Raw genomic sequence first — 11,391 nt, 5'->3', positions numbered from 1 at the left:
ACTAGATTGCGGGATCATCTGCTGAAGCTGGAGGGTGAGAGATTCAAAACAGATAAAAGGAAGCATTTCTTCACGCAACTCATAGTTAAATGGTGGAACTCCCTGCCCCAGGATGTAGTGATGGCTGCCAACTAGGAAGGCTTGAAGAGGGGAGGGGACATGTTCATGGAGGAGGAGAGGGCTACCCATGGCTATTCGTAAAAATGGATGCTAGTCATGATGCATACCTATTCTCTCCAGGATCAGAGGAGCATGCCTATTATATTGGGTGCATTGGAACACAGGCAGGATAATGTTGCTGCAGCCGTCTTGTTTGTGGGCTTCCTAGAGGCACCTGGTTGGCCACTGTGTTGACAGACTGCTGGACTGTTTATGTTCTTATGGAGGATGGGGCTATCCATGGCTACTAGTCAAAATGGGTACCAGTCATGATGCATACCTATTCTCTCCAGGATCAGAGGAGCATGCCTATTCTATTAGGTGCTATGGAACACAGGCAGGATGCTGCTGCTGCAGTCGCCTTGTTTGTGGGCTTCCTAGAGGCACCTGGTTGGCCGCTGTGTGAACAGACTGCTGGACTGGATGGGCCTTGGTCTGATCCAGCAGGGCCTTTCTTATGTTCTTAAGAACCGTGGGAAGGGTGAACAATTTGGAAACCTAAATGCAACAAACCAACTCCAGGATTCTCCAAACTCGAGGAACTGGGGGAGGCCCATTTAAACCTTCACGCAACCAAGTAGTTAAGCCGTGAGATTCGCTGCCACTGGCTGGAGAGGTTGCCATACTGCAGGTGGGGCCTGGAGATCTCCTGGAATCGCGACTGATCTCCACACTGTACAGATCTGTACAATGAGTTCCCTCCTTTCCCCTGGCTCCATCCACAAATCTCTAGGAATTTCTCAACCCAGATAATAATTATATGCCACAGGTACCTTGTGAGGTAGATGGGGCTGAGAGAGTTGTGAGAGAACTGTGACTGGCCCAAGGTCACCCAGCAGGCTTCATGTGGAGTGGGGAAGCCAACCCAGTTAACCAGATTAGAGTCTGCCGCTCATGTGGAGGAGTGGGGAATCGAACCCCAGGTTAGACTCCGCTGCTCTTAACCACTACACCACACTGGCTTCTTTTGTGTATGTGAGGAGCAGGGTTCTCAGGTCCTGGTTGGGAAACTTTGAGGGTAGAGCCTGAGGAGGGCGGGGTTTGGGGAGGGAAGGGATTCCCATTGGGGCATAATGCCATGGAGTCCACCTTCCAAAGCGGCCGTTTTCTCCAGATGAACTGATCTCTGCCAGATCGCTTCACCAGGACACCGACAATTGCTTTTCTCCCTGAATTCACAGGTCTCCCAGTTCCTTCTGCTGGCAACACTTTAATGAGTTCCCCTCCTATGCTGTTTTCGCAGACCTCTCTTGGCCAGTACCCGTGCCGCCAGCAGACCATGCCCGCCTGCCTGAAGGAAGAATACTGGGACGGGCTCTTGTATCGATGTATACGCTGCACAGAGGTCTGTCAGACACCAAAGTTCAAGAGTTGTACTGAGGTTTGCAGTGAGTATCCAAAAAAAGAGGGGGTCCTTTAATATAGCAAGCATGTTTAGCCTGGGGTTAGAGACAGAGGATGGCATCTTCGAGTGTACTGGAATGACAAAAGCTTCATTGCCCCCTCATCTCTGTGATGGTGCTAGTCAACAGGTTAGGGAGGTTTTTGTGGTACTTTTTTAAAAAGCCTATGAAACCTGTTGGATCAGTGATGACTGAAGGCCCAGAGAAATCTGTGCAACACTGTCTGTTCCTCTTTCATATTCCTCTTTCATATCACAGTGCAGATTCTTGTGCTGTGGTGGCAGCTGCTGCCAAAGCTATGTTTTTAAAAATCTGCACAGCCAATCCAATCTTCAGTAGTTAATCAAAAGCTTTGCAGGGCCAAAGCCCTACCTGGCCCCACCCACTTCTTAAAAACACTTGGCAGGTGCCAGAAAAGGTTCAGTGGGTGCCATAATGCCTGTGGGCAGCATATTGGGGACCCCTGTTCTAGACCCTAGCCAGCATGCTTGATGGGGTAAAGGCTGATAAAACAAGCCAGGGGTGGGTACCAAGGGAATGGGTCATATAGAGGATGGTGCTGAGTTGTTTTCTGTTGCCCCAGAAGGTCGGACCAGAACCAATGGGTTGAAATTAAACCCATTCCGTCTAGACATTAGGAAGAATTTTCTAACAGTCAGAGCGGTTCCTCAGTGGAACAGGCTTCCTTAGGAGGTTGTGAGCTCTCCACCCCTGAAGGTTTTGAAGCAGAGGCTAGATGGCAATGCTGATTCTGCGACCTTATGCAGATTATGAGAGGGAGGGCACCTTGGCCATCTTCTGGGCATGGAGTAGGGGTCACTGGGGGTGTGGGGGTGGGGAGATTGTTGTGAATTTCCTGCATTGTGCATGGGGTTGGACTAGATGACCCTGGTGGTCCCTTCCAACTCTGTGATTCTATGATTCCAGAAGACCTGCTGAGCAGGCTAGAAATCCAGATACCCAGAGCACACGCTCCTTCTTCCAACTTTTTTTTTGGGGGGGGTGTGAACTGAAGGATGCATCTGTTCCCATAGCAACTCAACAAACTGCAGGCTGGGTGGGCGCATGCACAGACCCAGAAGGCAGGCGGGATTGCAGCCCCCGAGCAAAGTGCTAACTCGCAATCCAAACCCTCCTCTGTGCCCCCCTTTTTCTCCCCTACCCAGAGTCAATCGAGTGCAGCAAGCGGACAGGTTTCTACTATGACAGGCTGATCCAGAGGTGCGTCGACTGCACCACCATCTGCGGCCAGCACCCTTGGGAATGCCGGCACTTCTGCACGAGTAAGAGCCCCGGGGGACGATGGGCAGACCTTTTGTGTGGAAAGCAGAGCTTAAGAGACAGCATGGTGCAGTGGTTAGGAGTGGCTAAGTCTAATCTGGAGAACTGGGTTTGATTCCCCACTCCTCCACATGAGCAGTGGACTCGAATCTGGTGAACCGGGCTGGCTTCCCCACTCCTACACATGAAGCCAGCTGGGTGACCTTGGGCTAGTCACATCTCTCTTTGAGCTCTCTCAGTCCCACCTCCCTCACAGGGTGTCTGTTGTGGGGAGAGGAAGGGAAGGTGATTGTAAGCCAGTTTGAGTTTTCCTTAAAAGATAGAGAAAATCGGCATATGAAAACCAACACTTCTTCTTCTTCCTTAAGTCATGGTTCCTTAAGTCATGTCCCCCTCACCCATGAGAGATAACAATTCAGATCTCAGGAACCGAGGGCAGCTCACTCACACTACGTACTCCAGGTGAAACTGGGAAAAAAGTGTTTTGGGAGAGTTTACATCTACACTGGGGAAAATTTGTGTGTGTGCATGCTGCCAAGTCACCGAGGACTTATGGCAACACCGTAGGGTTTTCAAGGCAAGAGATGTCCGGAGGGGGTTGGCCATTGCCTGACTCCGCGTCACAACCCTGGTGTTCCTTGGAGGTCACCCATCCAAATACTAGCCAGGGCCGACCCTGCTTAGTTTCTGAGATCTGACGAGATCAGGCTAGCCTGGAGCAATCCAGGTCAGTGCTGGAAAATTGGGGGGTGGGGGTAAAAGTGTAACCCCGCCTTCCCTACTTCTCATCAGTCCTTCCACAGATTGAGTTTCTATCCAAAGAGCAGGAGGCAGAATCAATATTTGATTCTGAAATCCTCCCTGTTTGGATGTGGCCACATCTCCAGAGGACCTTTGATCCACAAGGGAAATTATCTCAGGAAGTCAAATTATGGGCTCAAGGTCGACTCAGCCTTCTATCCTTCCGAGGTCGGTGAAATGAGCACCCAGCTTGCTGGGGGTAAAGGAAAGATGACTGGAGAAGGCACTGGCAAACTACCCCGTAAACGAAGTCTGCCTAGTAAACGTCACGATGTGACATCACCCCATGGGTCAGGAATGACCTGGTGCTTGCACAGGAACCTTTACATTTTATAATGGCATTGAATCAGCACCCTCACAAGTGCATGCAATATGTCAGGCAAGAGGTGGTGAGCTCTCCTTCCCTGGAGGTTTTTAAGCAGAGGCTAGATGGCCATCTGTCAGCAAGGCTGATTCTATGACCTCGGGCAGATCATAAGAGGGAGGGAATCTTGGCCATCTTCTGGGAATGAAGTATGTGTCAATGGGGGTGTGGGGGGGAGGTAGTTGTGAATTTCCTGCATTGTGCAGGGAGTTGGACTAGATGACCCTGGTGGTCCCTTCCAATTCTATGATCCTATGAAAAAACACACACACAAAAGACCCCACAAAGCCCGAAGTACCTGTCCAGAGAAGAGGGTGCCTATTCTGCCTCTGCACGATTTACTCTGATCTTGCCTCCTTCCAATGTCTCTGCTTACAAAGGGTTGTTCTGCTGCAGCTCTGCTTCAAGCGCCCATGGGACATCCCTTCGCGCCACAGAATTACATGTCCTCAGAGAATGCTGCCAGCCACGTCTCTGCACAAATCCCTGTTCTGGTCTTGCCTTCTCCTATTCAAGAGGTACACTGTGAGGGGGACAGGAACTCATGAAGGGCAACAAGGAGTGGGCTTCTCAGAAGGCAGGCTGATTCCTCTTTCACATCCTAAAAAGGAAATGTTTCTGGGTGTCACAGAGAAGCATGTCAACCTTTTTTTAACTCAAGGGGAAAAGTTTGGAGGAAATGGCCTTAACTCTTCAATTTTCTTAGCGTAGTTAAAGCAGATGCAAGAACTGGGCTGGAAGTGTTGATGGAAATGGGTGTGCCTGCCCCCCTAAGCACCTCCATTCACTCATTTCCCTAGATTTAACAGCCATTGGCTAGTCAGCCACCGTTTCAAGCTTTAAAAAAAGGGGGTGGGGAATGAAATTAATTTTTTCCTTGACGCTATAAAGAGAAAAGTTGCCACATCTCTCACGCAATTCACCAATCTACTCGACAGCAGATAGTGCGTTATCCGCTTCTCAAAAGTGTCATTAGCTGCTCTATCCAGGGAGTGATATATTTATTTCGTGCAGTATTAGTTTGTGACCGTGCTAAAACAATGTGGGCTAGAGAGACTACTTGATCCGGACAAAATTGCCCCCCATCGCACTAGAGCAGCGGTTCCCAAACTTTTTGAGTCACGGAGCACTTTTCAGGAGAGAAATTCATCACGGAGCACTAATTTTCACCTAGCACCTATATACTAAACCGAATGACAGTAGTATCTTTCTTTCCAATCTCTCCACGGAGCACTAGGAGATGTTTGGGAACTGCTGCTCTAGAGGAACTGAGTCCTGCTATTAAGTATCCAAGATACTTAATCGAACCTCCTGGGGTCTGCTCCGCAGGCAGTGAAAAATACGACAGCCCATTGAGTAGAAGAAGAAGAGTTGGTTTTTATATGCCGGCTTTCTCTACCACTTAAGGGAGAATCAAACAGGCTTACAATCACCTTCCCTCCCCATAACAGACACCCTGTGAGGGAGGTGGGGCTGAGAGAGCTCTAAGAGCTGCGACTTGCCCAAGGGCACCAGCTGGTTTCATGTGTAGGAGTGGGGAAACAAATCCAGTTCACCAGATTAGCCTCCGCGGCTCATGTGGAGGATGGGGAATCAAACCTGGTTCTCCAGATCAGACTCCACCACTCCAAACCACCGCTCTTAACCACGCTGGCTCTCAAGTAGCACCTGGCCCAAAGCCCTGCAGGGCAGACCCTGACTGCAGAAAATGCCGGTTTAATTCTCTCTCTCTCTCTCTCTCTCTCTCTCTCTCTCTCTCTCTCTCTCTCTCTCTCTCTCTCTCTCTGTGACTTGCAGGTCACCCCGCAACCTTGCCCGCACCGGCTGCTCTGGCGTGGAAGCTGGACAACGCATATGACCAGCGGCTGGTAGTCTACCTGGTTCTGGGCCTCTGCCTCACCACCCTGCTCTTCTCCTTGCTGATGACCTGGATTTACTTCAGAAAGCGGGGGGCGGAGGTGGCCTGTCGCACCGGGACCCTCGCTTGCCACAAAAAGGGGGAGGTCCCAAAAGGTAAATACACTTCTCGTGATTTGCCCAGAGCTAAACTTGGATGCAGAATTGCTAAACTTGGGGTTTTGATTTGTTGTGTTTTTTTTAAACCAGAGTACAAAACTGGTCATGTCATGAGACGACAAGAGTCACTGAAAAAGACAGTCATGCTAGGAAAAGTTGAGGGCAGCAAGAAAAGAGAAAGACCAAACAAGAGATGGATTGACTCAATAAAGGAAGCCACAGCCTTCAATTTGAAGGATCTGAGCAAGACTGTCAAAGATAGGACATTTTGGAGGACTTTCATTCATAGGGTCGCCATGAGTCGGAAGCGACTTGATGGCACTTAACACACACACACACACACACACAAAACTGTCCCATATATGCCACACACAAACCAAAGTCTGCAACATTTAGGCAATGGTAGATTAAAATGGTATCCTTCACTGATCAGGCACCAGATTTTATTTTTAATAAATACTTTATGTATACTTTCGGAGGGCAGCCACGTTGGTCTGCAGTTGATCTGCTACTACGGGTCTCCCTAGCTTCCAAGAAATTTTATTTATCCAGTAGGTTAGATGGCCATCTTTTAACCCATATATTGCTTTTAATTTAGTGTTTTAACCCAAAAATTATACTGCGTGATGCATAGTGTTGGCAACTTGGGAGCCAAGCTTGGGCTGGGAAAGGGAGAGATACAAACTGAACAAAATAAATAATAGATAAAAGAACAGCAAGACTGGAGTCCAGTAGCACCTTAAAGACCAACAAGATTTTTTTTTTGGGGGGGGGTATAAACTTTCAAGAGTCTGTCAAAAGCTTATACCCCCCAAATCTTGTTGTTCTCTAAATTGCTATTGGACTCGAATCTAGCTGTTTACATATACTTATAAACACTAAAGAGGCATTCACACACATGAACACATGATGCTGCCTTATTCTGAATCAGCACCCTTGGGTCCATTAAGGTCAGTACTATCTACTCCAGGGGCGTCAAACATAAGGCCCACAGGCCAGATCTGGCACCTTGAGAGCTTTTATCCAGCCTGTGACCCCGCCGAGGTAGCCACACACCCCCACTCTCAATCTGGGCTGGCGAGGCATGGCCCGGCCAGACCAAGTGACATTTATGTCATATCCAGCCCTTGTAACAATTGGGTTTGACATCCCTGGTCAAACTATGGGAGGGGCTGTGGCTCAGTGGTAGAGCATCTGCTTGGCATGCAGAAGATCCCAGGTTCAATCCCCGGTATCTCCAGTTAAAGGGACCAGGCAAGTAGGTGATGTGAAAGACCTCTGACGAAGACCCTGGAGAGCAGCTGCCAGTCTGAGTAGACAATACTGACTTCGATGGACCAAGGGTCTGATTCAGTATAAGGCAGCTTCATGTGTTCAAATCAATCATTTTTATCTTCCCCTCCCTCCAAACAGCTCAGAGCTCCCCCACTCCTGCATTTAACCTTCACAACAACCCTCTGAGGCGGGTTAGGCTGAGCGAGAATGACCTGCCCAAGGCCAACCATTCAGCTTCAAAGGCAAGAGAGGATTTGATCTCAGTTCTCCCCTAACCCCACAATCCTCCTCAGTTGCTCTGCTCCTGGACTTTCAAGCTAATCTTTGCAGCCATAGGGACTAGAAACTTTGAATGTGAACAGTACCCTTCTCTGGATGCTGGATTCAGCACCCAATATTACTTTTCCTTTGCTTGCAATGAGCAAGCGCGGGAAGCGCAACACTTAATAGTAGAAACGAAAGAAACAGGAGGAAGACAGAGGTATTGGGCAAAAATTACAGAGATATCTACTCAAACTATTCAAGTAGCCCTGCAGAGGCGTAAGGACCTCCAAGGACAGAAACAACCGCCCCCCCCCCCAAAAAAAATGAATTGAAGGAGGTTTGAAACAGAGGCTTTCAGGTTTTGCAGATTTTGGCTTTTGTGTTTAAACCTGGCAAACCTGTTTGACCAGAGGCAGTTCTCCAAGGCAGCCCAGAATTTTTCCAGCTTTCCCATCCTCTGAACAACCGTGCCCCTTCTCAGCTCCTGCCCCACAGCATAGTTTAGGGAAGCTGCCACAATGGAGTCAGTATCGCACTCCATTGTGCTTGTAATGTGGATAACATCTCCAGAGCAGGCCCCGTCTCGCAGGCCGCAGCTCAACGTAAGTCACGGCCCCGAAGGCCGACACACACAGCCGCGAGCAATCTTTCAAATGCCACAGAACTCTTCTTTGGTTAAAAAAAGGGGGGAAGAAAATGATGTCTCAGGGTACAAAGGGAGAGTTTGCAGAGTTAACATGCAATACAGGTTGAGTATCCCTTATCCGGACTGCTCGGGACCAGAAGTGGTCCGTATGTCGGATCTTTCCGTATATTGGAATATTTTGTAATTTTTGCGTATACATAATGAGATTATCTCGGGGATGGGACCCAAATTTATTCTGCTTAATATACATTTTATATACATAGTCTGAATGTAATTTTAAACAATATTTTTAATAATTTTGTGTACATTGAACCATCAGAAAGCAAAGGTTAAACTCTCTCGCCGGAACACCTGTATCAGCTGTTAACAAGAGTAACAACGCACAAACTCACAAGAGCAGGCTCTCAGTCTCCACCTGCAAGGCAGCATACACTGCATTTTATTTTATTTTAGGTGAGAGGGAATATGGAAAGCAGGCAGCACAGATCTGCCTGCATGCTGGCTCGAAGGGTCCGGTTTTCAGATCAGTTCGGATATAGGATGTCCGGATAAGGGATACTCTTACCTGTATAGGCTGAATTACATAAGAATATAAGAAAAGCCATGCTGGATCAGTCCATCAAGTCCAGCAGTCTGTTCACACTGTGGCCAACCAGGTGCCTCTAGGAAGCCCACAAGCAAGACGATGGCAGTGGCATTTATCCTGCCTGTGTTCCACAGCACCGCATACAATAGGTATGCAGAGAATAGGTATCCATCATGACTAGTATCCATTTTGACCAGTAGCCATGGATAGCCCTCTCCTCCATGAACATATCCACTCCCCTCTTCAAGCCTTCCAAGTTGGCAGCCATCACCACATCCTGGGGCAGGGAGTTCCACAATTTAACTATGAGTTGCATGAAGAAATATTTCCTTTTCTCTGTTTTGAATCTCTCACCCTCCAGCTTCAGCAGATGACCCCACATTCTAGTATTTATGAGAGAGGGAGAATTGTAGGCTTTTGCTCTGGGTGCCAAACAAATTTTCGCCCCGCGCTCCCTGGGGCTTGCCTAGGGACCCACCATCCGTGTTCTAACGCACGTGGGCTTATTTCCCAGAATGCCTCATGGAAGCAGGAAGCGTGGGAAGCGGATCCAGTGGCAGCCAGACCCCGGAGCCCGTCGAAACCTGCGGCTTCTGCTTTCCTGAGCCGAGCCCCGCTGTCCAGGAGTCCAGAGCGTGTCACAGAACTTACCAGCTCGGGGCCAGGGAGGATGCTACCACCATTGCTGCTGCTGGGATGTCCTGCCCAGGGATTGTGGGGACAATCCCTACCCCTGAGGATGGCCACTTCCAGATTATATGCTCGCCCTCGCAAGAGAAGATGCAGATGACTTGAGGGGAGCACGATCGGCGTCCTGCAGGAGATCTTCTCCCCCAGCCCTCCGAACACACTCGCAAGAAAGCTGCTTGACTTTTTCCAGATCGATGCCCTGCAGTTTCCACCTGTGCCTCACCTTAAGAACCGGATTTACGCAAATCATCAGAAACCAGTGACAGAAGGAAGCGATCTCTGGATTTCAGGGTGCAAGCAGTGAACAGTCAATGTCTGAATGACCCTTCAACCCTTGAGAGGATGCTCTCAGGTGTAGAGCCCCCCCCCCACCTGCACAATCAGGACAACCCCATGTGCAAGCACAGATATCAGTAGGGTTGCCAACCTCCAGGTGGTGGCTGGAGATCTCCCGCTACTACAACAGATCTCCAGGCAACAAAGATCAGTTCCCCTAGAGAAAATGGCCGCTTTGGCGATTTGACTCTATGGTATTGAAGTTTCTCCCCTCCCCAAACCCTGCCCTCCTCAGGCTCCACCCCCAAAATCTCCAGGTATTTCCCAACCTGGAGCTGGCAACCCTACATACCAGGCATTTTTCTAACAGACAGAGAAACAAAGAACTGAAGAGTATAGAGAAAGAAAAGTAGTATTTGTCTTCATTTTCTATTTCTTCTTACTTTTTTTTTTTTTTGCCTCCACCCATCAATTTATTTTCCAGAAACAACTTAGCTCCTTATTAGGCCCATGTGCCCCAAATACCTTACATCCCATTACACAATTTTCCCCACACTGTACAAAAGGTATTGAGCCGCACATTGGGATAAACTCCGAAGAGTTCCCCGCGCACGGAAAACCGACACGTCAGAGAAAAAAAGTTTCAGCCTAGACTTCTCTCCCTATTCGTTTTACACAGGAAAACTCATGTTTATAGCTGTCAGAGCCTCAGAATCCTGATTTACCCGTTGTTCTAGGCGTGGCCACAATCCAGGAAGAAAGCCAAACTGTAGCTTCTCTCTCAAAAAAAAAAAAAAAAACCACAACCCCAAACTGCAAGCCACTCATCTTTAAGACTCTGCCTGTACATAGGATTAGAAAAATAAAAATGCCCCAGATCTCTTTGAGTGTAATATATGAATGTCTGATCAGTAGCATGTGAAATAAAATAGCTGCTTTCTGCAATGCAAGTCGTATTAACCTATTCAAACATTTTAACACGCAAGAACACAGAGGCAATGTCAAGCTTAGGTATTTTGACCTAAACCCTTCTGGATGAGTCCAAAGGTTCATCTTGTTTCCAGGGGAGGCTTGCAAGAAAAGGGACAGCGATCAAAGAGGTTTTTAAGCAGAGGCTAGATGCCATCTGTCAGCAATGCTGGTTCTGACCTTAGGCAGATGATGAGAGGGAGGGCATCTTGGCCATCTTCTGGGTAGGGGGTCACTGGGGGTGTGGGAGGGAAGTAGCTGTGAAATTCCTGCATTGTGCAGGGGGGTTGGACTAGATAACCCTGGTGGTGCCTTCCAACTCTACGATTCTATGAAAGTCTTCTCCCTGCTGTCTGCCCCTCAGCAGCTGATATTCAATAGCTGGCCAACTCTGAAGATGAAGTTCTCACGGCTAATAGCCCTCAGTAGACCTGCCCTTCACAAACTGGCCTAATCCCCTTCCAAAGCCAACGAATTCCATGCTGGCTTAGAAACCTCCTGCTGGTTTTGAGGAAAGCCAGCATCTCAATGGTGCAGTGCTTCACCACGGCACAAAACCACGGTGCCGTCCAACCTCCCTTGCCAGTGTGGCCTGCATCCTCGGAGCCAGCCATTCGCCACACAGATCGCCCAAATCAAAATTGCTGTTCGACGGAAAGCA

The 11,391-nt window shown here is 48.7% G+C and overlaps 1 protein-coding gene across 1 annotated transcript; it reads left to right on the top strand.

Moving 5' to 3' along the window:
* Positions 1-1,435: 1,435 nt before the first annotated feature.
* Positions 1,436-9,590, top strand: TNFRSF13B (TNF receptor superfamily member 13B). Its single transcript, XM_056866375.1, has 4 exons — positions 1,436-1,547; positions 2,729-2,845; positions 5,806-6,021; positions 9,310-9,590. Exons 1-4 carry the CDS (start codon positions 1,439-1,441, stop codon positions 9,588-9,590), a joined length of 723 nt encoding a protein of 240 aa, XP_056722353.1. The 5' UTR covers positions 1,436-1,438.
* The last annotated feature ends 1,801 nt before the right edge of the window (positions 9,591-11,391 follow it).

This window comes from Euleptes europaea, chromosome 21, assembly GCF_029931775.1.
Source record: "Euleptes europaea isolate rEulEur1 chromosome 21, rEulEur1.hap1, whole genome shotgun sequence".
Lineage (NCBI taxonomy): Eukaryota > Metazoa > Chordata > Lepidosauria > Squamata > Sphaerodactylidae > Euleptes > Euleptes europaea.
Note: the sequence above shows the minus strand (reverse complement) of the source record. Positions and strands in the feature narration are given on the sequence as shown.

What these genes read in the sequence shown, in the direction of transcription:
- TNFRSF13B (XM_056866375.1), top strand. Translation starts at nt 1,439, where the DNA reads ATGCCCGCCTGCCTGAAGGAAGAATACTGGGACGGGCTCTTGTATCGA. An exon ending in ATGCCGGCACTTCTGCACGA is followed by an intron (nt 2,846 to 5,805) that starts GTAAGAGCCCCG and finishes TGTGACTTGCAG; the next exon opens with GTCACCCCGCAACCTTGCCC. An exon ending in AAAGGGGGAGGTCCCAAAAG is followed by an intron (nt 6,022 to 9,309) that starts GTAAATACACTT and finishes CTTATTTCCCAG; the next exon opens with AATGCCTCATGGAAGCAGGA.